This window comes from Trachinotus anak, unplaced genomic scaffold (assembly GCF_046630095.1).
Source record: "Trachinotus anak isolate AG129_WGS33_773 ecotype Australia unplaced genomic scaffold, CSIRO_AGI_Tana_v1 ptg000019l, whole genome shotgun sequence".
NCBI lineage: Eukaryota > Metazoa > Chordata > Actinopteri > Carangiformes > Carangidae > Trachinotus > Trachinotus anak.
In genome coordinates, this window is record NW_027273870.1 from 28159027 (window position 1) to 28185158 (window position 26132).

General features: G+C 40.7%; 2 protein-coding genes across 12 annotated transcripts in view; both read left to right on the plus strand.

Moving 5' to 3' along the window:
* The window catches only part of LOC139636157 (B-cell receptor CD22-like), a 29470-nt gene extending 13950 nt beyond the window's left edge, over positions 1–15520 (plus strand). Inside the window, exons 5-14 of one of the 10 annotated variants that reach the window (XM_071503930.1) lie at positions 328–540; positions 624–977; positions 2073–2300; positions 2815–3072; positions 3181–3441; positions 4069–4329; positions 5287–5368; positions 5472–5544; positions 6162–6385; positions 6535–6926. In XM_071503930.1, the coding sequence (XP_071360031.1) occupies positions 328–540; positions 624–977; positions 2073–2300; positions 2815–3072; positions 3181–3441; positions 4069–4329; positions 5287–5368; positions 5472–5544; positions 6162–6385; positions 6535–6598 (2018 nt within the window). In that variant the 3' untranslated portion in view covers positions 6599–6926. Of the gene's footprint in view, positions 1–327; positions 541–623; positions 978–2072; positions 2301–2814; positions 3073–3180; positions 3442–4068; positions 4330–5286; positions 5369–5471; positions 5545–6161; positions 6386–6534; positions 6945–13460; positions 13543–13637; positions 13699–14625; positions 14853–14960 lie in introns of those variants that run through there. The other 9 variants (XM_071503931.1, XM_071503933.1, XM_071503937.1 and 6 more) reach the window with 9 other exon arrangements.
* LOC139636158 (B-cell receptor CD22-like) lies at positions 7976–25777 on the plus strand. 2 transcript variants are annotated; one of them, XM_071503941.1, is made up of 12 exons: positions 7976–8163; positions 9715–10071; positions 20451–20681; positions 21469–21804; positions 22044–22253; positions 22612–22869; positions 23044–23304; positions 23458–23718; positions 23986–24067; positions 24163–24223; positions 24885–25111; positions 25220–25777. In XM_071503941.1, exons 1-12 carry the CDS (start codon positions 8115–8117, stop codon positions 25287–25289), a joined length of 2403 nt encoding a protein of 800 aa, XP_071360042.1. In that variant the 5' UTR covers positions 7976–8114; the 3' UTR covers positions 25290–25777. The 2 variants fall into 2 exon arrangements, with proteins under 2 accessions (XP_071360042.1, XP_071360041.1); XM_071503940.1 differs by lacking the exons at positions 7976–8163; positions 9715–10071 and adding exons at positions 10282–10428; positions 16712–20357.
* The last annotated feature ends 355 nt before the right edge of the window (positions 25778–26132 follow it).

Genomic DNA, 26132 nt, shown 5'->3' on the forward strand with positions numbered 1-26132 from the left:
AAAAATCCCAGAAACACACACACCAGCCTGTCGGACACCAACAATGAGATCACATTTTATAACCATCCTGATGTTTGATTAGCTGAAGCTCCTGACCTGTATCTGTGTCATTGCCGTGCTGCCACATGATTGGCTGATTGTATAAATTGCACAAATAAGAAGTTGTGCAGGTGTTCCTGATAAAGTGCTCACTGATTGTTGATTGGTTGATTACTAATTTTGTTACTAATGAGGTTTCAGTTCCCTATTTTGACTCCCTCATTATTTGTGAATGTGATTGACAGATTATTCTCACAAGAAATTTCTGTTCCTTACTCTCTGAACCAGATATTCGGGTGGAGGTGTCTGGGACTCCTTCTAATCCAGAACTCAAGTGTGGCACAACTTGTCCTCTACATGATGGTTCCTCCTATGTCTGGTTCAAAAGTGGACACAAAATAATTGAGGAAAGTTCTTATTTTTATGTAGGCTCATCAGACTCTGTGAACAGCTTTGCATGTGCTGTAAGAGGATTAGAGAACTTCCCCTCTTCTTTAGTGTGTAAGTTTACTGTACTATTTTTATACATTATAGGTGATAATTAATTTGATCTTATCACCTATAACTGTTTTTCTATCTTTCAGGTGTCAGTGGTCACTCCTGCAACAAAGTGACCTACACTCACAGAAGAATTTGTGCCCCTGAAGGCTCTTCAGTGGACATTTCTTGTAGTTACAAAAGTCACGACAATCACATTGAATCAAAATTCTGGTTCACAGATGAACATGATTATGAGTGGCAGGATCTCGCAGAGCCAGAGGACCTTCATCAAAATGTGCATTTCTCACATCGTGTTGACGTCTCAGAGTCGACAGGACGCTCCACTCTGACAATCTCGGACCTGAGAGAGAGAGATTCAGCCCAGTATCGCTTCAAATTCAAAACACCAAGCTTTGAATGGGGGAACAGTTTACCTGGTACAACTCTGACTGTCACAGGTACTGATCAACACAACCTGATCAACTGTATGTACATTAACAAAGTACATTTACTTGAGTAATATATATATATATATATATATATATATATATATATATATATATATATATATATATATATATATATATATATATATATATATATATATATATATATATATATATATATATATAGTTTCTGTACTTTACTTGACTATTATTTTTTTGGAAACTTATGACTTTCATTCCACTAAACTTATAGTCAGTAGAATTCATTTTTATTTTTGAAAGTGCGATGGGCCACACCAGAGCCATGGAGAAAAACCAATCACAGCTAACTCCTACACCTTCAGCAATGTTGTGTTGCTGCATTTTTGGACAGCACAGTTTGAACTTGTCCGTGTCATAACTATAGCTACATGAGATAAAGATGAGGCAGAAGATTCTTCATCAGAGCATCACGGCCTGATCTGAAGTCTGCGTTTGAGATTTTAGAAATAAAGAAAATGTAATGTTTACAAAAAAAGAAATATGAAAATGACAGTGTCTCCTCGTGTTGATTCAGTTGTTTTTATGTCCATTTCTAAAGTCTTTGTATCATATTTTACATCTTTTTATTTTACAGGTTCAGTAGTCACTCAGTGAAGTCAGTAGGTTGTCATTAGGTTCTGCATGTGGAACAATACAATAATGCGTTGACAAATAAAAAATGTACTTTTGAATATTTAAGTATTTTTAAAATCAAGTACTGCATTACTTTAACTCAAGTAAAAATTTGACTGAACTACTGTCTCATGTATTGAAGTAATATCTGACCAGGAGTATCTATATTTGACTCGAGTTATGAGGTGTACTGTGTCCACCTCTGTTTGTGTATAATCACAGTTTATTAAAATAGCAGTTCTCAGGTGTAAAAACAATAGTTTAAAACATAAAAGGTAATATTTACATACAAAGATATAAAAAAAAGATACGTTTTTTTATGAAACAGCACCAATCATGACTTGGATGTTTGTATCAGTTCACTCATACGAATTGTAACTTCAGTTTTGAATGTGCGTGTTGTGTTTGTGTATTTAGTGACCAGTGGTGATACTGTTGTGTCCTCGTATCCAGCTCTGCAGGTGCAGGTGACCAGAGTAACAACAGCCCACCTGTCTCACACTGTGGCGGAGCTGAACTGTCACAGCAGCTGCAGACCCGCTGCTCTTTCCTCCTTTGTCTGGTTCATTAATGGAGAGAAAACACTGGAAACATCTTCTTCTTATACACATGACTTTTATCCTGGAGACAACGTCACCTGTGCTTTCAGAGGTTATGAGGATTACCGCTCGCCTCCAGTGTGTGAGTTCACAACCATGTTGTTAGTACAGTATGAGATCATGTTGTTAACCCACTCTACACTCTTACATACTTGTGTGGTTCAAGAATGAACTGATAGTAACGCCAGAAGAAATTTATTATAAATCCTGGAGATACCATCTCCTGAGCATCATCAGTCATAAGTTGTTTTTTTTTTTTCCTTGACCAAAATATAGCTTCAGGAATTTGGAGTATTTTAAAAGCCTTTTTGAAAACCTTTTTGGGTATTGCCTCTATGTGACTGGGCATGGTGGATACTTTTGCCCAGAAAGAAATAAAAAGTAGACGATTAAAAGATGTAATGAGGAGGCGGAGCCAAATTCAGAAAACAGTTTATGCTACATTAATTTATTCAGCTGAGGTGCTTGTGCAAAGCAACCTACACTAAGTGCATTTGAATTGTGTTCAATATGTTATTATTATTATCAACGACTTAAAAGAAGACTATGTTTTATGACAGCATACCTCATATTAATGTTAATATCTTCTCCTGCAGACGCTCCACGAGTTGCCTTGTTGGTGGTAAATACCCCTGGTGAGATAGTGGAGGGCAGTTCAGCGACTCTGACCTGTAGCAGTGATGCTAACCCAGCAGCTAAATACACCTGGTACAAGGAGAACCAAACACCGGTCAGTACAAAACCACAACTTGTCTTCGACACCATCCACTTGTCTGACTCTGCAGAGTATTACTGCACAGCTGAGAACGCGCTGGGGAGGAGATCAAGTGATAACATTTTTCTCAATGTGAAATGTAAGTGAAACACATTGCACATTAAAACCAACAGCTTCAGTCTGTAAAGTTATTAGCATTTTGTCATCCATTGGAGGGCTTTACTGATCATTCATACGTCTCCTCCAGACGCTCCGAAGACGACTTCTTCCTCAGTGAGTCCCTCTGGTGAGATAGTGGAGGGCAGTTCAGTGACTCTGACCTGTAGCAGTGATGCTAACCCAGCAGCTAATTACACCTGGTACAAGGAGAACCAAACACTGCCTCAAGGACCAGAAAGAGTTTATCATTTCAGCTCCATCAGCTCAGAGGACAGAGGGATCTACCACTGCAGGTCTGAGAATCAATATGGACAGTTAAACTCCTCTTCTCTGTTCGTAGATGTCCAGTGTAAGTATTAGCAAATTACTTTGGCAGACAATCTATTTACATTTAATGTCATTTATCTGCTTTAGGCTGGTAGAAATCATTTCATGATGTTTAAAAGAAACATTAATAGTCCAACTGACACCGCAGTTTGCACCGAACTGAACCAAAGTTGAATCGAAAAACTTCTGAAGATGTGATTGACTACACCAACAGCTAAGAAGGTTTTGGGAGAAGCATTATAATAGGATGGCTCATTATAATGCTTCTCCCAAAACCAGCTGTCCAATATTTTTGACAGTACTGTTCAAATCAGCCTCAGAAGTACTTAGTGTTTATTGCCAATTAGCAAATGTCAGTTTGCTAATATGATAAGCTATGATGGTAAACGTGGTAAGCATTAGCCCGTTCATGACTGTGAGCATGTTAGCATGCTGATGTTAGCCTTCAGTTTGAAGAAGCACTGTTTTATGAATTTCGTCATGTGGAATATCACAGTTCTAGGTTTCGTGTAATACAGTTGTGTGTTCTCTGTCCTCCTTCATACTCTCAGAAAAACAACCTCCTTGCCTAAGCCTAGAACAAGACTAATATTCAAGACTTGTCTTTATTGTGCCAATATTAATGACGTCTTCATTAACTACCCCCCAGATCCTCCAAAGCTTCCCTCTGTGTCAGTGAGTCCCTCTGGTGAGATAGTGGAGGGCAGTTCAGTGACTCTGACCTGTAGCAGTGATGCTAACCCAGCAGCTAATTACACCTGGTACAAGGAGAATGAAAACTCACCAAAAGCTTCAGGACAGATCTTCACCATCACTGACTTCAGACCTGAACACAGTGGGAATTATTACTGTGAAGCTCAGAACACAAGAGGACGTCATAATTCCACCTTAAATCTGGTTGTTGTGGCAGGTGAGTGATGGACATTCATCTACACTGTATGTGGTCATGGGTCAGGCTTCCCATGAGTCTTCCAATTCTCCTTCTTCACATGTGGTGTTTGGGTTGGGTTCCTTCCACCCACTGCTCAACTACATCCCCAGTCAAGGTCAGGAGTTCTCGTCTGCTTTTGGAGCCCTGGAAAAGGGCCTGCCTCCCCTTCCTGCGTTGTCTGGTGGGTTTTTTTGCCAGAACCATTTTGAGTTAGTGTCTGTTAGTGGATGAACAACCCCAATGTTTGGTGAATTCTGCTTCACAATGATAGGAAGAGCCGAAGGATTAAAAAAACAACATTGCTATGAACATTTGGCCGCCACAAGCCAGTTCTCCCTGTGGTAATTTTTTGGCCCCCTCTCATCTAAATGATGTTGAGTCCCCTGTAGTAAACAAACCTGAAAAGACTCCACCATCAAGTTCTTTAGTTGCCACCTCGGCAGACACAGTAAAGCTTTGAACATGGTCAATTCAGACTCAGTTTTCCAACATCTCATTGGATATAAATAAAAAACCTCTGGTAGTGAAAGACCTCACAGGGCCTCATCAAGATGTTTTACAAGGTCTGTTCAACAGCTTCCGTAGTCTCATCTCCTGTGACAGCTTTGCTCAAGAGTCAAAGATATTTCCTACAAAGTCAGTCATTCATCTTCGGTCTAAAATGTCCACAATCACACACAAAATCAGCTGTTGTCTGAGCACTATTGACCACAGACCACAGATGTAGTGGCACAGAGGAGCTGTTATTTTTATGCTGTTGGTAAAACACACTTCATGTTATGGGGTGTTTGGCTAAAACCACAGACAAAACCACAGTTCATGTGAGTCATACTTTATGACTTAATGTCCAATTACCAGTTGCTAAAAGACCCAAACAAACAACCTGCACTTAAATAAGTAATTATCAGTGTTTCTGTTTGATCGCTTGTTTTCCAGGTTCATCCAAATCAGCAGCTGCTGGATCAATCACTGTTATTCTTCTGGCCATCATATTCATCTCAGCCTTCCTATTGATTAGGTGAGCAGTTCAGTTTTACTGCGGTTACATCCAGTGGTTCGTCTTTAACTCGGTCAGTTTGATTTGAAGATTAATTTGTTCATTTGTTCATTCTCCTGTCCAGAAGAAAGAGACAACCACCCTTGTCCGTGAGACAACATTCTGAGCCTGGAGAGAGACCAGACAACACAGATCAGGTGAGGAAGAGGACTCCACTCTTTCTTTCTTCACTCAAAGTAAACCTTTCGTTAGTAATCTGTAAATTAAGGGTGGGAAGCTGTGGCTGAGCAGGTAGAGTGGGTCCTCCACTAATTACAAGGTTTGTGGTTTGATCCTGGTCCCTCCTGTCCACAAAGTGTCTTGTAGCCAAGAGCTGAACCCCAAATTGTTTCCAATCGTCAGACCAGAACCTTGACTGTCACCCATGTGTGAGTGAATGTAAGTCACTTTGGATAAAAGCATCTGCTAAATGACTAAATGACTAAATGAACGGGTGAACTGAAACTGGAGGTGGTTTACTAAGATGATTCTTGAATTTTCTGAATTTTAGTGACCTATACTGATGAAAAGTAGGGAATAAAAACGACAAAACCAAAAATGACTTCAAGGCTGTGGCACAGTTTTTGGTTTTGGAAATCAGGTTTAGTTCCAAAACTAAAAAGAGAACATAGAGTAAATATATCTGGCATTTTCAGTATCTGGTCACTTCACCAGTTGAATCACTGGAATTCCCTCATCTTTAATCCTTTTATTCTACAGGGCAAAACAGTCTTTCCTATGACCCACCTAAATCTATGCAATATTTACCCTTCAGATAAATGCAAGTCCAGATTATGAGAACTCCTCGGCTGCAGTTCAGATAAGACCATCAGAGCAGCAGGACGGACTTTTGTACTCCACCGTAACCTTCTGTAAAAATCAGGAAGACCCTCTGTACTCCAACGTCAGGCTGGCTCAGCCCAACAGACCCAATAAGGAAGAAGAGGAGAATGAGGAGGGTGTGGACTACACCACCGTCAACGTCAATGCTTCCCCAAGGTCAGAACAGACGAATTTTCCTTGCTACACAAAGTTTGAAAAAAAGTTTTATTGTTGTTGCATCTTTTTCTTAAATGTCAAGCTATCCTTGGTTAATATTGTGGGTCTTTCATCTTAATAATTTGCTAAATAAATGTTTTCATTCGCAGATTAAGACATCAAGAGGATCCATGTGCACTGTACAGCACAGTCAGCAAAAAGTACAAAGTATGAACACGGCACCAAGCTGTGGTCCTCACATTCATCCTCACACTCACATTAAAAGACAGTTGTCAGGACTGACCTGTTCCATAATGCAGCTTTAAAAATGAAACACACAAACTGTAAAACAAACTTAACTTTTTTGTTTACTATTGTCGATACTGCTCTGCTCATTTTCTACGTTAATTCATCAGTTAGTGAGTTTTGTGTCAGTACAATATTTAAATATTTTTTTTGTTTTCACCCTCTGGCTCTTATTTGCTAAAAGGACTTGTTGCACTGATTTATGTTGTCAAAATAACCTGATCTTTTACTGAATAAAGATAATCTGTAAAAAAAAAAAAAAAAAGAAGAAGAAAATTACATCACTTTTCATTTCACATTGTAGTTCTATTTAGTTATGTAGTTATTTTGGGGTTGCAGATTCCACGTCTTTGCATTTTAATAAAACAAACAATAATAACACGATGCTAGAGTTGGTGTTGGCCACTCTCAGTAAAACTACGGCTTCAATCGATAGCTCTCAATCAGCTGTTCAGAAAGTGACTGATGTTTCCTGCCTGTGTCTCCATCTCGCCTCATCACCACCTACAGCCTCACAAATCACCATAAAGCTGAATCAACCTCCCTGAACATCACCAGATTCATAAAGAGAGAATTTACTGCAGCACTGATGTAGGCACAGTGGTTCATTTCTGAAAATGCCGAGCAGACGAACAGCAACTGAAGCCACACAAAACGTAAAACTGGTTACTAGTTACATAATCAGTGAAAATGAAAATAAAGGCTACAAATACCAGCTATGACTGTGGTAAAATGCAGGTGCTTGAAAACCACAGAGAGTGAAATCCATTTATTTTTACTCTGTCTTTTGCAGACTGGCCACAAGAGATTTTGTCACAGCCTGTGATGACCAGAAAGTCTTGTTTCATGGTTATAAATATAATCAATGTACTGTTGCTTTGAACGAGAACCACAGAACTCAAAACTATCCCATGGACTGATTCTACACGTTAGTGTGGAGAGCAATGTGTTGCTGTCCTGTGAAAACAATCAGCTGTTCATGAGCTTGTAAAACTACTTTAGTCAATTGTTAAAAATGTCAGTTTTTTTCAGAGTAATTTAAATCAAGATAGGTGTGGAAAATAACCCCCATTAACCTGCTCAGAAACTGAACCGAGACATCAGGTACGTCTTTATTTTATTCTTTGGACCTAAAGCCATCAGACAGTGTCATGGGTGGGATGGGCTGCTGTGATGTGGATGGTTTGGGTACAAACAGGCCAAAAAGTGAGTTTATCTTTAGTTAATGGCAGTTTTTCATGGTCTATTTCACCTCGGGGATGTACAGTTTTTCAGCTGTCCATGCATGTAAATTAAGTAAAGAGGAAGGAAGCCAGAGCAGATCTGGTTCCATTCACCACAGCAGTAGTTACTGACTAGAATAACTGCTGTTCTGTATTTCCCACACATAGTGTCTCTTTCACAGATGATCAGAGACAAGCTTTAACAGTTGCTCGGAGCAGATATGGTCTTCACTGCAGTGGCGAGTGGCTTTGTTGTCTTTGTTCTCTCAGGTACTGTACCTTTACATTTACATCTCAGGGCATTTAGCAGTTATTTTAGTTGAGGGACAGAGGGTTGAAACAAAATGTATTGAATAATCACTGCCAATCAGATCACCAATAGATTTGATGATGTTGTGACACAAACCAAGACAAGAAATATTCTTTAGGTTAGTCAGTGGAAGAAAACCAAGAGTGGTTGGGTTTAATGTGAAAAACACGAGTTACCAAATACAGAATAATGAGTCATCCTTTCATTTTTCCAATAAAAGGAGGAAGAGAGTTGAGATGTTTCTTTGATTCAAAGCTATGTGGCATGTGTGGACTAATGTCTGCACCACAGCTGGAGCTGCTGATGGATACAAGGGTGAAAAATAAAAATAAAAACAGTGGAGTGTTTATTTTCCTAACTGCTCTTTAAAGTAGAAAATCCAGTGAACCACTGCAGCCACTTTTGGTGATTAGGATGTGTTAATTTCTCCTTTTCTTTATCTCTACTTGCTGTTATCAACACTTCATTGTCATCATGCATGTGCACTGAACTGCAAAACCAGTTAACATGTGATGTGATGTCCTGACTGTCCTCTGTAACATGAACAGGTCCTAACATTAACCAGTCATCACAAACTGGTGCTGGAGCACTGAAGCGTTTCACATCAGTGTTTTGCATTTCTCTTTAGTTTCACACTCCTGACCTGACCACAGACAGGACACTAGTCAAGCACGCAGTACCCCACTCTTCTGATCATTTATATCCAGCTCCTTATTCTCTTCACACTGTGTGCACTGTAGGTGGTGATTCTCCAGCTGTCAGAAATATCTCAGTTTCCTTCTGTGGAGCGAGTCAACTAACTTGAATTAGTGTCCACATATTAGTAGAGTGTCTGTGGACTGGTTAGTATGAGAAGAGAAAGGTTAAAGTAAGGCATTAAAGCTTGATGCAGATGGAGTAACACAGTGGAAGAATGCTGGAATAGCTGAGAGTAATTGATAAATGGTAACACAGACAGCTGGAGGGCCTCGGTGACTGAATTGTTACAGCTCCTGCACCACAGCATCCGTTGTTTGTTGTGACCTTTTGGTGCATGTCATAACCCCTCCCCCACGCCCCGCCCTCTCTCCCCTTGTTTCCTCTCTGTCTCTTTACTGTTAACTGTCAAACAGATGGCAAAAAACTTCTTAAATATCACCGATATCTCAAATTTACGAATGAACACTTGAGATGAACACGTTGGGCCACATGCTTGTTTTCTTCCCGCCCAGTATATGTCTGGTTCCACAGCCAGAATCAGGCCCACATACAGCAAGATTGTCAGATGCTGCTTTGCTGTCAGACGGAATCTGCCCAGATGTGGAAGTATGTAGGACCCAGACATATGTAGGGCCAGAAGTTTCTTTTAGCTATATCAGGGTAATAATATCCATCTTGACTTTCAGTGTTTTGAGAAACCCTCTGAAGGTGAGGTTCCTCCATGTTGTCTTTTCAGAAGCACCTCCACACATTCAAGCCTGTCCTCTGATGTTGCTGTAAACCTGTGGTTTCTGCTGTGCTCTGTGTTACAGTGGTACAGGGTCAGAGTGACTGGAGAGTGACTTACACTTCTACTCAGATCTGCGCCTTCATTGGATCAACAGTGGAAATACACTGCACCTACAGTTACCCATCCAGGATAAATGGCAACGTTACTGCAGTTGAGAAAACATTCTGGTTTATTAAATTGCAGAATAATGAACCTGTGGATCTGAGAGCAGACTCTGAGTATTCAGGTCGTGTTCAGTATCACTGTGGTCAGAACGCCTGCACTCTGAGAATCTCACACCTGAGAGAGAGCGACTCAGCTGAGTACAAGTTCAGGTTCATAACAAACCAACCAGGCGGGAAATATATTGGTGAACCTGGAGTCACTTTGTCTGTCACAGGTAACGTTTTGTTGGAAACTAAATAAACCACGAATCTCTGTGCATCTGTTATCATTTGTCTGTGTTAGACAGCTCTGTCTAAAATAGTGTCTGTTTCTTTGTAAATCAAGGTTTACAGGTGCAGGAGGACAGCTCATCATTGTGCAGATATCAGTCCTGCACACTGTCACGTCTCCAGTGTCACAGCAGTTGTCCTCTATCTGGTGATCCTTCCTACATCTGGTATAAGAATGAACAGAATATTTGGGAGGATACAGCTTCTTTTTCAGATTACTTTTATCGTAAAGAAAGCATTTCCTGTGCTGTAAATGGACACGAAGACTTCCCCTCTCCTACAGTCTGTGAGTTTAATCCACAGTCTTCTTTTTCTAAAGAAGCCTTTATTTGATAGGATAGTAGAGAGTGATAGAGAGATGTGAAATGACACGCAGGAAAGAGTCCTGTAGCATATCCCACCAAAGGATGGTCTGACACTTGAACTGATGATTTGAAATTTATTGAAAAACTCCAAAATCAAAGTAAGAACTGATAATAAAGAGAAAACAACAATGTAAAAAACGTAATCAGTAAAGAAATAAGACAATAAAAGCTTAAAACAGGTGAGAATAATGTAATAAATGTAACAAAATGACATTTCAGGAGGGCTATTTCCTCTCTATGCTTTAAACATGAATTGGGTTTCTTACAGGTCGGTCTTATAATTCAATCTTCTAATAACATGATGCTCTTGACTTGACTGTGCCATGACTTAATGCATCTTTTACATGGGCAAACCTGTCCACAGCAATGCAACCAACTGTGAACTACTGCAGTAAAGACAATAGTTTTCATGGTGATAATCAAAAATATTTCATTTTTCAGGTGTCTATGATAATACCTGCAACAGAGTGGCTTACACTGACAGAAGAATCTGTGCCTTTAAAGGCTCATCAGTCGACATTTCTTGCTCTTACAACAGTTATGAATATATCACGACTAAATTATGGTTCAGTCTTGATAATAATGATCAGTGGCCGTATCCCAGACCTGTGGACCAGTACTCAGGTCGTATTCAGGTCCTTGAAACAGAGGAAGGACGCTCCACCCTGAGAATCACTGACCTGACAGAGAGTGATGCAGCTGAGTATCGCTTCAAATTCAAAACAAAAGGATTTGAATGGGGGATCAGTTCACCTGGCACAACTCTGACTGTCACAGGTACTGATCAACACAAAGTCATGATGTAGTTAATGTAGCATAATGTTGAAATGTATTTTGAATTTAATTTGGAATTAAATATGAAGTAGATGCAGTTTTAAATAAATGTGGAGTATTTGCATGAGTTGATTGTGCATGGTGGGTTGCACTTATATCCACTGGCCGGGGGGGGACAAGTTGTATCTCTAAGTGTTACTGACAGTTGATTTTGTATGACAAATGTGTTTCTGGTTCACAGATCCAGATTTACAGGTCCAGGTGATCTGGTCTTCTGCTGGTCCACGGCTGATTTGTCACAGCAGCTGTATTCTCTCTGGTCGTTCTTCCTTTGTCTGGTACAAGAATGAAAAAGAAATTCCGGGAGAGACGTCTCCATCTCTTATTGGACACATTGATCCTGAAGACAGTTATTTCTGTTCCTATGAGGGTCACCGCTCTCTTCCAGTGTGTGAGTTTACTCCACTGCGTCACCAACCAAATGTCATCATTGTGAATGTATCCTACTAATAAGTATCAGCTTTGTACGCAAAACCTGGTTTGGCTTATTCCTCTGCACCACAGAGCTCCATTGTCATTGTGCAGTTGATGATGTAATGATGTAAGTCAAATATTGTATTAAAAAAAAAAGTAATAACACTAAAGAACGCATTGCTTTCTCCAAAAATAAATCATGAGGTTTCCCCTGATCCCAGTGATTTTAATACACACAGGTATGAAAGATGGTGAGAACCTGGGACAGATCCAGAGTCTATAATCTATCATAATTCTATCACAGTCTCATGTTGATGTATGTTCATATCCTGCAGGTGCTCCGAAGGTTGTCTCCTTGTTGATGAGTCACTCTGGTGACATAATGAAGGGCAGTTCAGTGAATGTGACCTGCAGCAGTGATGCTAACCCACTGGCCATGTACACCTGGTACAAAAACAACCAATTGCTGCTCAGTGGAGAACCACAGGTTGTCTTCAGGTCCATCCAGTCCTCAGACTCTGGAGAGTATTACTGTGCAGCTGAGAATGAGCTGGGGAAGACGGCATCCAAACATGTCTCAATTGATGTCAAATGTGAGTAAAAACAAAAGAAGTATTTTCCAGATTATGCTTGTTTTCTCCACATTCACAGTCAGCTGCTGTGATTCACGGAGCACTGATTCACTTCATCACAAAACCTCCTTTCAAATTTCAGATGCTGCAACGCACCTTCATTCATAAAAATCTATGTAAATACATTTCTTCCAGATGGTCCGCAGACCTCCAGTCTGTCAGTGAGTCCCACTGGTGAGATAGTGGAGGGCAGTTCAGTCAATCTGACCTGTAGCAGTGATGCTAACCCAGCAGCTAATTACACCTGGTACAAGGAGAACCAAACACTGCTTCAAGGACCAGAAGGACTTTATCATTTCTACTCCATCAGCTCTAAGGACAGAGGGATCTACCACTGCAGGTCTGAGAATCAATACGGACAGATTGACTCTACATCTCAATTATTAAATGTGCAGTGTAAGTAGCAAACATCAGCAAATCACTGAGATGCTCTGTATTTACAAGTACAGACAGAGGATGTCCAGAGATAACAAAATGATTTACTATGATTAAAATCAGGTCTGCACACAGAATTTAATTGGAATTAAATTCTTAATTTTTTATTGGAATAATTTGCACCAGATCCTCCAAAGCCTCCCTCTGTGTCAGTGAGTCCCTCTGGTGAGATAGTGGAGGGCAGTTCAGTGACTCTGACCTGTAGCAGTGATGCTAACCCAGCAGCTAATTACACCTGGTACAAGGAGAATGAAGACTCACCAAAAACTTCAGGACAGATCTTCACCATCACCAACATCACAACTGAACACAGTGGGAATTATTACTGTGAAGCCCAGAGCACAAGAGGATGTCATAGCTCCACCTTAAATCTGACTGTTGTTACAGGTGAGTGATGAACATTCATCTACACTCACCTGTTTACTGCAACTTTTATTTTGCATCCCATCACAATTACAGGCGGTGGCAGACGTCCAACCTGACCTCAACCAAAGTGAAACTGTCTCTAACGTACCTTAACATGCAGTAATTTGTTTTAATACAACACATTTCTAAACTTATACAGATGCATGACAAAAACATCAAAAATGATGTCTACACAGTAAAGCCCCTAATTCCCTCACCAATATTCAGTATTTCCTTCTGATTATCCAGCTGCATGGAAATCAGCAGCTGCTGGAACAATCACTGCTGTTCTCCTGGCTCTCATCGTCCTTGCTGTCTTCCTGTGGATTAGGTGAGCAAGTCTGTGTCACCATGACTGTGTTCACTAAATCATCTGTTCCCTAAATGTATCAGTTCATTGGTTTGATTGTGTTTCCTCCTATCTAGAAGAGATAAGTGCTTCACACAGCAGTGTGAGCGTGGAGAGAGACCTGACAACAGAGCACAGGTGAGAGAGGAAGAGTTCAGGTGTTTCAGTGCAGAAGGAAACATGAATGTCAGACTGTACTGGTCCTGTTGAAACTCATCTGAAAAGTGCTTTATTTCTCACTACAGTCTACTTTATTCATGGTCACCCTCTCAGTGCGTGTGTTATTTTACAAACAATAGTTTTTGACCCAAATCACAAACAAAAAGCTGGATGATCAATGCTGCACCAAGTATTCTAATCAGAATGTACTTAAAGTACCAAAAGTAAAAGTACTGATATGGACCATGGTCCATTTAAAAAAAAGAAGTATATTATAATATTAGATTAGAATAGTTATTGTCATAATGTGTGAATTACTTTATAAACTGCTGGCAGCCTTGTGAATTTCTCCTCAGGGATCAATAAAGCTTTATTGTAACCTACAATAATAAATCATAAGTTACTCTGAATCTACAAACAATCTAGAAACAGCTGTACAGTACAACATTATTTGAACTGTAGAGAGGAAGAAGTATAAAACATAAATTGGTCGTTCAGACTCAGCTGAACAAAATCTAAAATATAGAGTTATGTGGTGGCTCAGGCTTCACCAGTGAAACTGATGAACGTTAAAGGACCCCATCTAAACACGTGTTGTGATTTTCTAAACGAAGGAAAATGAAGCAATCTGTGAATATTATCGACCTCTGCTGGTGACCAGTAGGAATTGCAGCAGAAAGCTTCAGGATCACAGTTGTTTGGTTCAACAAAGTAGTTTTACATCCACAACAATAAGAATCAAATATTGTGCCCAGAAACTCTCAGTTCCTGGTGAAGTAGGGAGTAGAATAAGAATTGAAGAACAAACTCCCCTGATCCCGTCCAGCTAGTATTTAACTGTACGGTCATTGTGTGCAACATGGCAATAAAAGTCCAGTAACGCTTGAGTTGTGATTGTCCCGTCAGCTGAACGAGGGTCCAGTGTACGACACCCCATCAGCTGCAGCACAGAGACAAGCAGCAGAGCAGCAGGATGACCTTCAGTACGCCACCATCAGCTTCTCTCCCAACCACACAGATGCTGTCTACTCCAACGTCAGAGTTCGTCCTCAGAGAGAAACTGAGGCGGACGAGGAGGAGGACAGAGTGGAATACACTGCTGTCAGACTCAACGATGGCAGCAGTGCAGCGAGGTGAGCAGCTCCTCTCACGAGAACATTTAAATTGCTGAACATATTATAGTAAAACTACACATTAGGTTAAAAACTGTCGGAGTGAATGGTTTATTCTTCCCTCCACAGAACAAGACGTCAAGAAGATGGGGAGGATTCATTAGCAGTGTACAGCACAGTCAACAAAACCTCAACATGAGTCTGTGCTCTGTTATTTATTTTTTTCAGTTTTTATTATTATTATTATTATGTTTAAATGTCTTATCACTACTGTGATGGACATTAACCACACACACACACACACACACACACACACACACACACACACACACCAATTATGTTAAAAAGTAATTCAAGTGTTGAATAAAAAGCTTCAATATTAAGTTTTTGTCATAATAATTATATGACAATGTTACAACTAACCTGGACGATGGGATGAACTGTAACTTTTCACTCCTTGTGTCTAAACCATGCATTTTGTGTTGTTGAGACAGCACCTGCACCATTTAACAGAAGAGACATGTAAATAGTTTGCTTTACATTTTGGACACACTGGCCTAAGAGAGCTCCAAGATACAGACAGATATGTCAAATGTGTTGCAACCATCCCTGGTCTCCCTTATATGTAGGATATGTAAAAACATGTTTGCTCATTGTGTCTAAAAATTAAACCATGTATATAGTTTTGATTTTATTTGTCTATCTGCACAACCAAACACCTTTGTTGTTGTCATTTGGGTGATAGACATTGAACAGGAAGAAAACTCTGTGTAACATATTGACATTTAAATACAACAGCATGCTACACTGGATAATGTATATACACTCACTGGCCACTTTATTAGGTACACCTTGCTAGTACCGGGTTGGACCCCTTTTGTCTTCAGAACTGCCTTAATTCTTCGTGGCATAGATTCAACAAGGTGCTGGAAACATTCCTAAGGGATCTGGTCCATATTGACATGACAGCATCACACAGTTGCTGCAGATTTGTCGACTACGCATCAGTGATGTGAATCTCCTGTTCCACCACACCCAGAGGTGATCTATTGGATTGAGATCTGGTGACTGTGGAGGCCGTTTGAGTTCAGTGAACTCACTGTCATGTCCAAGAAACCAGTTTGAGATGGTTTGATCTTTGTGACATTTTGTGTTATCCTGCTGGAAGCAACCATCAGAAGATGGTACACTGTGGTCATAAAGGGATGGACATGGTCAGCAACAATACTCAGGTAGGCTGTGGCGTTTAAACAATGCTCAGTTGGTGCTAAGGGCCCAAAGTGTGTCAAGGAAATATTCCCCACACCATTACATCACCGGCACCAGCCTGAACTGTTGATACAAGGCAGGATGGATCCATGCTTTCATGTTGTTGACACCAAATTCTGACCCTACCATCCAAATGTTGCAGCAGAAATCGAGACTCATCAGACCAGGCAACGTTTTTCCAATTTTCTGTTGTCCAGTTTTGTTGAGCCCTTGTGAACTGTCGCCTCAGTTTCCTGTTCTTAGCTGACAGGAGTGGTTTTCTGCTGCTGTATCTCATCTGCTTCAAGGTTTGACCTGTTGTGCACTCAGAGATGCTCTTCTGCAAACCTTGGTTGTACCGAGTGGTTATTTGAGTTACTGTTGCCCACAGAACTGCCGCTCACTGGATATTTTCTCTTTTTTGGACCATTCTCTGTAAACCGTCGAGATGGTTGTGCAGGAAAATCCCAGTAGATCAGCAGTTTCTGAAAACAACAACCATGCCACCTTCATAGTCACTTAAATCACCTTTCTACCCCATTCTGATGCTGGGTTTGAACTTCAGCAGGTCGTCTTGACCGTGTCTATATGCCTAAATGCATTGAGTTGCTACCATGTGATTGGCTGATTAGATACTTGTGTTAACAAGCAGTTGAACAGCTGAGTGTGTGGGTTGCGCCAGTGAAAGATTTGCCAAATCTTCTCTGCCAATGCCAAACAGCATTTTTTTTTTTTGCTGTTGACTCTTGTTTGGTGGATTGGATGATTGAAGTCTGAAGAAACAAGACATATTGGCAATTTAACAATTTATTCATTTAACAAACAGGAGCCTCAGTAGCATGTGGAAGAACCATACACAGCCACATCAGCCTGGCACCTCCTTCTCATGCTGGTCACCAGCCTGGTCACACACTGCTGTGGGATGGCATCCCATTCTTCAACCTGCATTTGTTGTAAGTCAGCCAACGTGGTTGTGTTGGTCACTCTGGCACGAACAGCACGCCCAAGCTGATCCAACAAGTGTTCAATGGGGTTGAAGTCAGGACTGCTGGCAGGCCATTCCATCCTCTCCACTCCCAAATTCTGGAGGTAGTCTCTGATAAACCCTGCTTTGCGGGGGTGAGCGTTGTCATCTTGGAGGATAGAGTTTGGTCCCAGACTGTGGAGATATGGGATTGCCACTGGTTGCAGAATTTCATCTCAATATCTCTCTGCGTTGAGATTGCCTCCAATGATGACAAGCCTGGTTTTTCCAGTGAGGGAGATGCCGCCCCACACCATCACACTGCCTCCACCAAAAGATGTCTCCACACTTTGACCCTACAATCCAAGCGCCGTAGGCAGAATCGGGACTCATCGCTGAACATAACGTTCCTCCACATGTTCAGGTTCCAGTGCACGTGTTGCAGACACCAGCGCAAACGGGCCTGACGGTGAAGGGCAGTCATGGCAGGCCTCCTGGCAGCCCTATATGACCGGAAATTGGCTGCGTGCAGTCTGTTCTGGATTGTCTGGGCAGAGAGCTGTCGGGCATATCGTCCTGTAAACCTTGACTGCAAATCTGTAGAAGACTGCCTACGGTTCCTAAGTGCTGACAAGATGAGGAAACAGTCTTCTTGGGGTGTCGTCTTCTTGGGATGCCCAATTCGCGGCCTGTCTCTGACATCCCCTGTTATATGGAACTTGACCTTCACTTTGCAGATGGTACTAGGGCTCACTCCAAATAATGCTGCAACTTGGTTTTGCAGAACACCAGCTTGATGTTGCCCTATTGCACGGGCCCTATCCAGATCAGTCAAACGTGGCATGCCAATTCTTGGAGCAGACACCAACTGACCACTGTAGCAGGGCCCATGCTCACAGGTGCTGACAATCAGGTGCCAATCAGACTCCCCTAATGTCAGCACCTGGGGGTACCAGAAGCTCAAAACAAGAGTCAATAGCAACAAGGAAAAAAAGCAGTTTGGCATTGGCAGAGAAGATTTGGCAAATATTTCATGGGCATAACCCACATATTCAGCTCATCTGCTCATCCCACAAATGCATGTTCTTTACAAATGTGGCTCAGTTTAAAAGGGAAATAAACAGGCTTTCCAACGGTATAAGATTTACAACAAAGAAATAATCTACCACACACAAATTTCCTTACTTTTTGTGCTTAGTTTATATATTGTGTTAGCAAATTATTATACGTTACTGTCATGTCATTTCTTATTATTATTTTTTGGCTAAAAACATCTGACATTAGTGTTAGCTATATGGCCATTAGCCATTAGCCCACTAGCTAGTGTGTGAAAAACTTCAAATGGGGGTAAAACAGAATAAGTACTTGGATATGCTTTGTATATTTGTATTTTTGTATCTAAACTAATATGGTTATTGTTCAAATGTATGAAGTAGGATTGGATGTTGTTTATTGTATATTAGAATTATAGTGCAATGCTTATTATTTATTAGTGCTTCAGTTGATGGTTGATAGAAATGTTAGAATCTGTGCTGATCTGCCATTAGCTTTGGCTATACTGATGTTAGCTGTTAGCCCACTAGCTAGTGAGTGACAAACACATCAAATGGGATCCACGGCTTGTTACATGTCATCTTGAAAATCCTTGACATGAAACAGTTTCATAATCAGTTCTCTAAATTGCAAAAATTTGGAGAATTTCCTCCAAGCGTTGCGGAGGTATTAGGTTCACAAGGCCAAAACCACATTTTGTGAGGTCACTGTGACCTTGACCTTTGACCCTTGAACACCAAAGTCTAATCAGTGCGTCCCTGAGTTCAAGTGGACATCTTTTCAAAGTATGAAGGGATTTCCTTGAGGAGATCCTGAGATGTCATTACTGGCGTTACTGAGATACTGTGTCCATCACAATCAAATGGGGTCCACAGTTTGTTACAAATCAATTCAAGGGTCCTCAGCATGAAAAGGTTTGACAGTCAATCGTCTGTAAGTATCAGTGATCAACTGTCAACACGAAATCCTGACACAAGATTTTTCTTTCACCTACAGAAACTTTTCATTCATTGTTTTCACAGAATTTTAGGAATATTATTTTGTCAAAACCTTTTTTTTTCTCCACCTGCTCTGAAGTTCTCTCTTGCCTCTCAGGACTTCCGCAGTAGTTTGTACAATGACGACATGACTGTAAGTCAGACTTGTACTGACTTCATGAATATTAAGAGTGTGAAGAGGAAGGAAGTCCGTCTTCTTTTCACAGCTTCACTTCTTTCCCTTGCTTGTTGCTCTGCGCACAGAGGAACATCTCATTTCTCTAATGTAAGAATAGTTTTTTGATTATATTGATATTTCTTTCATACTTCGTTCACCAGCTGATGTGTTTTAATGTCTCTGAAGTCTCACAGAGAGATGAGAGGAGCAGCTATGAGTTTAACAGCAGTATCAGGTGGATTTGTCGTCCTTCTCACTGTCACAGGTACTGTATATCTGCACTAAACTTACTCAGAACAAGCTAAAACAGCTTTAAAAAATCAATACATTTGTCAGTCATCGCTTTTATAGGTTTAATCTTTGATATGATCCCATATGTTGAAAATGAATTAAACACATTTTGCTCTTTGTTGCACATCTGTGTAGCTAATGTTCACACATGCAGCATCTCTCAGTATCTTTTTAGCTCAACATTTACTGGTGAGTATTACTGCACAGTGAGGGTAGTGATGTTGTAATTAACTGTCTAAAAGGAGCTGTAAGTGGTTCATCTGAAGGATTCACTAACTTCAGGGTTTATCTGCAAATGTCTGTAAATTCTGTTTGTGAGAACAAGATAACATCTACCAAGAACTCAAAATAAGGAACCAAATGTTGACGGTTCATTTTGTTACTGGTTGATGTCAGTGTGATGTTTCCACTCAAATTAAGGAACCTGATTGTGGTTTCTGCTGTGCTCTGTGTTACAGTGGTACAGGGTCAGAGTGACTGGAGAGTGACTTACACTTCTACTCAGATCTGCGCCTTCATTGGATCAACAGTGGAAATACACTGCACCTACAGTTACCCATCCAGGATAAATGGCAACGTTACTGCAGTTGAGAAAACATTCTGGTTTATTAAATTACAGAATAATGAACCTGTGGATCTGAAAGCAGACTCTGAGTATTCAGGTCGTGTTCAGTATCACTGTGGTCAGAACGCCTGCACTCTGAGAATCTCACACCTGAGAGAGAGCGACTCAGCTGAGTACAAGTTCAGGTTCACAACAAACCAACCAGGCGGGAAATATATTGGTGAACCTGGAGTCACTTTGTCTGTCACAGGTAACGTTTTGTTGGAAACTACATAAACCACGAATCTCTGTGCATCTGTTATCATTTGTCTGAAATGATGTGTCTGTTTCTTTACATATCCAGGTGTCCAGGTGCAGGTGAACCACTTAAGAGGGTGCCATGTTGGAGACTGTAAAAAGTCAAATCTCCAGTGTCACAGCAGTTGTCCTCTATCTGGTGATCCTTCCTACATCTGGTACAAGAATGAACAGAATATTCAGAAGGATACAGCTTCTTTTTCAGATTTCTTTAATCGTGAAGACAGCATTTCCTGTGCTGTAAATGGACACGAAGACTTCCCCTCTCCTACAGTCTGTGAGTTTAATCCACAGTCTTCTTTTTCTAAAGAAGCCTTTATTTGATAGGACAGTAGAGAGTGATGGAGAGATGTGAACTGACACGCAGGAAAGAGTCCTGTAGCACATCCCGCAGAAAGATGGTCTGACACTTGAACTGATGATTTGAAATTTATTGAAAAACTCCAAAGATAATAAAGAGAAAACAACAATGTAAAAAACGTTAGCTCCTTTCTCATACAGCTTTAGTGCATTAGCATCATATTAACTCAAAATATAGAATAACTGCAGTTTGAAACTTCTTTAACACAAAAACCACGTCTTACAGTGCTGACAATAGATACTAACCTTGTGCCTCTTCGGGGGGGGGGGGGGGGGGGGGGGGGGTTGTTAAAACTACATGAAAAGTTCCCTTCTTTGTGTTTTACCATTTTTCCCTCAGTCAAGCTAATGCTATGTAAACAGGAACTCCATGTCTGATACGTTTTCAAAATAAAAGCATCTCTAATCAGTAAAGAAATAAGACAATAAAAGCTTAAAACAGGTGAGAATAATGTAATAAATGTAACAAAATGACATTTCAGGAGGGCTATTTCTTCTCTATGCTTTAAACATGAATTGGGTTTCTTACAGGTCGGTCTTATAATTCAGTCTTCTAATAACATGATGCTCTTGACTTGACTGTGCCATGACTTAATGCATCTTTTACATGGGCAAACCTGTCCACAGCAATGCAACCAACTGTGAACTACTGCAGTAAAGACAATAGTTTTCATGGTGATAATCAAAAATATTTCATTTTTCAGGTGTCTATGATAATACCTGCAACAGAGTGGCTTACACTGACAGAAGAATCTGTGCCTTTAAAGGCTCATCAGTCGACATTTCTTGCTCTTACAACAGTTATGAATCTATCACGACTAAATTATGGTTCCGTCCTGACCGTAATGATCAGTGGCCGTATCCCAGACCTGTGGACCAGTACTCAGGTCGTATTCAGGTTCTTGAAACAGAGGAAGGACGCTCCACCCTGAGAATCACTGACCTGACAGAGAGTGATGCAGCTGAGTATCGCTTCAAATTCAAAACAAAAGGATTTGAATGGGGGATCAGTTCACCTGGCACAACTCTGACTGTCACAGGTACTGATCAACACAAAGTCATGATGTAGTTAATGTAGCATAATGTTGAAATGTATTTTGAATTTAATTTGGAATTAAATATGAAGTAGATGCAGTTTTAAATAAATGTGGAGTATTTGCATGAGTTGATTGTGCATGGTAAGTTGCACTTCTATCCACTGGCCAGGGGGGGGACAAGTTGTATCTCGAAGTGTTACTGACAGTTGATTTTATATGACAAATGTGTTTCTGGTTCACAGATCCAGATTTACAGGTCCAGGTGATCTGGTCTTCTGCTGGTCCACGGCTGATTTGTCACAGCAGCTGTATTCTCTCTGGTCGTTCTTCCTTTGTCTGGTACAAGAATGAAAAAGAAATTCCGGGAGAGACGTCTCCATCTCTTATTGGACACATTGATCCTGAAGACAGTTATTTCTGTTCCTATGAGGGTCACCGCTCTCTTCCAGTGTGTGAGTTTACTCCACTGCGTCACCAACCAAATGTCATCATTGTGAATGTATCCTACTAACAAGTATCAGCTTGGTACGCAAAACCTGGTTTGGCTTATTCCTCTGCACCACAGAGCTCCATTGTCATTGTGCAGTTGATGATGTAATGATGTAAGTCAAATATTGTATTAAAAAAAAAAGTAATAACACTAAAGAACGCATTGCTTTCTCCAAAAATAAATCATGAGGTTTCCCCTGATCCCAGTGATTTTAATACACACAGGTATGAAAGATGGTGAGAACCTGGGACAGATCCAGAGTCTATAATCTATCATAATTCTATCACAGTCTCATGTTGATGTATGTTCATATCCTGCAGATGCTCCGAAGGTTGTCTCCTTGTTGATGAGTCACTCTGGTGACATAATGAAGGGCAGTTCAGTGAATGTGACCTGCAGCAGTGATGCTAACCCACTGGCCATGTACACCTGGTACAAAAACAACCAATTGCTGCTCAGTGGAGAACCACAGCTTGTCTTCAGGTCCATCCAGTCCTCAGACTCTGGAGAGTATTACTGTGCAGCTGAGAATGAGCTGGGGAAGACGGCATCCAAACATGTCTCAATTGATGTCAAATGTGAGTAAAAACAAAAGAAGTATTTTCCAGATTATGCTTGTTTTCTCCACATTCACAGTCAGCTGCTGTGATTCACGGAGCACTGATTCACTTCATCACAAAACCTCCTTTCAAATTTCAGATGCTGCAACGCACCTTCATTCATAAAAATCTATGTAAATACATTTCTTCCAGATGGTCCGCAGACCTCCAGTCTGTCAGTGAGTCCCACTGGTGAGATAGTGGAGGGCAGTTCAGTCAATCTGACCTGTAGCAGTGATGCTAACCCAGCAGCTAATTACACCTGGTACAAGGAGAACCAAACACTGCTTCAAGGACCAGAAGGACTTTATCATTTCACCTCCATCAGCTCTAAGGACAGAGGGATCTACCACTGCAGGTCTGAGAATCAATACGGACAGATTGACTCTACATCTCAATTATTAAATGTGCAGTGTAAGTAGCAAACATCAGCAAATCACTGAGCCGCTCTGTATTTACAAGTACAGACAGAGGATGTCCAGAGATAACAAAATGATTTACTATGATTAAAATCAGGTCTGCACACAGAATTTACACGTTTTTTTTTATTGGAATATTTTGCACCAGATCCTCCAAAGCTTCCCTCTGTGTCAGTGAGTCCCTCTGGTGAGATAGTGGAGGGCAGTTCAGTGACTCTGACCTGTAGCAGTGATGCTAACCCAGCAGCTAATTACACCTGGTACAAGGAGAATGAAGACTCACCAAAAGCTTCAGGACAGACCTTCACCATCACCAACATCACAACTGAACACAGTGGGAATTATTACTGTGAAGCCCAGAACACAAGAGGACGTCATAATTCCACCTTAAATCTGACTGTTGTTACAGGTGAGTGATGAACATTCATCTACACTCACCTGTTTACTGCAACTTTTATTTTGCATCCCACCGCTATTACAGGCGGTGGCAGACGTCCAACCTCACCTCAACCAAAGTGAAACTGTCTCTAACGTACCTTAACATGCAGTAATTTGTTTTAATACAACACATTTCTAAACTTATACAGATGCATGACAAAAACATCAAAAATGATGTCTACACAGTAAAGCCCCTAATTCCCTCACCAATATTCAGTATTTCCTTCTGATTATCCAGCTGCATGGAAATCAGCAGCTGCTGGAACAATCACTGCTGTTCTCCTGGCTCTCATCGTCCTTGCTGTCTTCCTGTGGATTAGGTGAGCAAGTCTGTGTCACCATGACTGTGTTCACTAAATCATCTGTTCCCTAAATGCATCAGTTCATTGGTTTGATTGTGTTTCCTCCTATCTAGAAGAGATAAGTGCTTCACACAGCAGTGTGAGCGTGGAGAGAGACCTGACAACAGAGCACAGGTGAGAGAGGAAGAGTTCAGGTGTTTCAGTGCAGAAGGAAACATGAATGTCAGACTGTACTGGTCCTGTTGAAACTCATCTGAAAAGTGCTTTATTTCTCACTACAGTCTACTTTATTCATGGTCACCCTCTCAGTGCGTGTGTTATTTTACAAACAATAGTTTTTGACCCAAATCACAAACAAAAAGCTGGATGATCAATGCTGCACCAAGTATTCTAATCAGAATGTATAAAACATAAATTGGTCGTTCAGACTCAGCTGAACAAAATCTAAAATATAGAGTTATGTGGTGGCTCAGGCTTCACCAGTGAAACTGATGAACGTTAAAGGACCCCATCTAAACACGTGTTGTGATTTTCTAAACAAAGGAAAATGAAGCAATCTGTGAATATTATCGACCTCTGCTGGTGACCAGTAGGAACTGCAGCAGAAAGCTTCAGGATCACAGTTGTTTGGTTCAACAAAGTAGTTTTACATCCACAACAATAAGAATCAAATATTGTGCCCAGAAACTCTCAGTTCCTGGTGAAGTAGGGAGTAGAATAAGAATTGAAGAACAAACTCCCCTGATCCCGTCCAGCTAGTATTTAACTGTACGGTCATTGTGTGCAACATGGCAATAAAAGTCCAGTAACGCTTGAGTTGTGATTGTCCCGTCAGCTGAACGAGGGTCCAGTGTACGACACCCCATCAGCTGCAGCACAGAGACAAGCAGCAGAGCAGCAGGATGACCTTCAGTACGCCACCATCAGCTTCTCTCCCAACCACACAGATGCTGTCTACTCCAACGTCAGAGTTCGTCCTCAGAGAGAAACTGAGGCGGACGAGGAGGAGGACAGAGTGGAATACACTGCTGTCAGACTCAACGATGGCAGCAGTGCAGAGAGGTGAGCAGCTCCTCTCACGAGAACATTTAAATTGCTGAACATATTATAGTAAAACTACACATTAGGTTAAAAACTGTCGGAGTGAATGGTTTATTCTTCCCTCCACAGAACAAGACGTCAAGAAGATGGGGAGGATTCATTAGCAGTGTACAGCACAGTCAACAAAACCTCAAAATGAGTCTGTGCTCTGTTATTTATTTTTTTCAGTTTTTATTATTATTATTATTATGTTTAAATGTCTTATCACTACTGTGATGGACATTAACCACACACACACACACACACACACACACACACACACACACACACCAATTATGTTAAAAAGTAATTCAAGTGTTGAATAAAAAGCTTCAATATTAAGTTTTTGTCATAATAATTATATGACAATGTTACAACTAACCTGGACGATGGGATGAACTGTAACTTTTCACTCCTTGTGTCTAAACCATGCATTTTGTGTTGTTGAGACAGCACCTGCACCATTTAACAGAAGAGACATGTAAATAGTTTGCTTTACATTTTGGACACACTGGCCTAAAAGAGCTCCAAGATACAGACAGATATGTCAAATGTGTTGCAACCATCCCTGTTCTCCCTTATATGTAGGATATGTAAAAACGTGTTTGCTCATTGTGTCTAAAAATTAAACCATGTATATAGTTTTGATTTTATTTGTCTATCTGCACAACCAAACACCTTTGTTGTTGTCATTTGGGTGATAGACATTGAACAGGAAGAAAACTCTGTGTAACATATTGACATTTAAATACAACAGCATGCTACACTGGATAATCTATATACACTCACCGGACACTTTATTAGGTACACCTTGCTAGTACCGGGTTGGACCCCTTTTGTCTTCAGAACTGCCTTAATTCTTCGTGGCATAGATTCAACAAGGTGCTGGAAACATTCCTAAGGGATCTGGTCCATATTGACATGACAGCATCACACAGTTGCTGCAGATTTGTCGACTACGCATCAGTGATGTGAATCTCCTGTTCCACCACACCCAGAGGTG

What these genes read in the sequence shown, in the direction of transcription:
- LOC139636158 (XM_071503940.1), top strand. Translation starts at nt 19,943, where the DNA reads ATGTTTCCACTCAAATTAAGGAACCTGATTGTGGTTTCTGCTGTGCTC. An exon ending in GACCTGACAACAGAGCACAG is followed by an intron (nt 24,224 to 24,884) that starts GTGAGAGAGGAA and finishes TTGTCCCGTCAG; the next exon opens with CTGAACGAGGGTCCAGTGTA. An exon ending in GATGGCAGCAGTGCAGAGAG is followed by an intron (nt 25,112 to 25,219) that starts GTGAGCAGCTCC and finishes TTCCCTCCACAG; the next exon opens with AACAAGACGTCAAGAAGATG.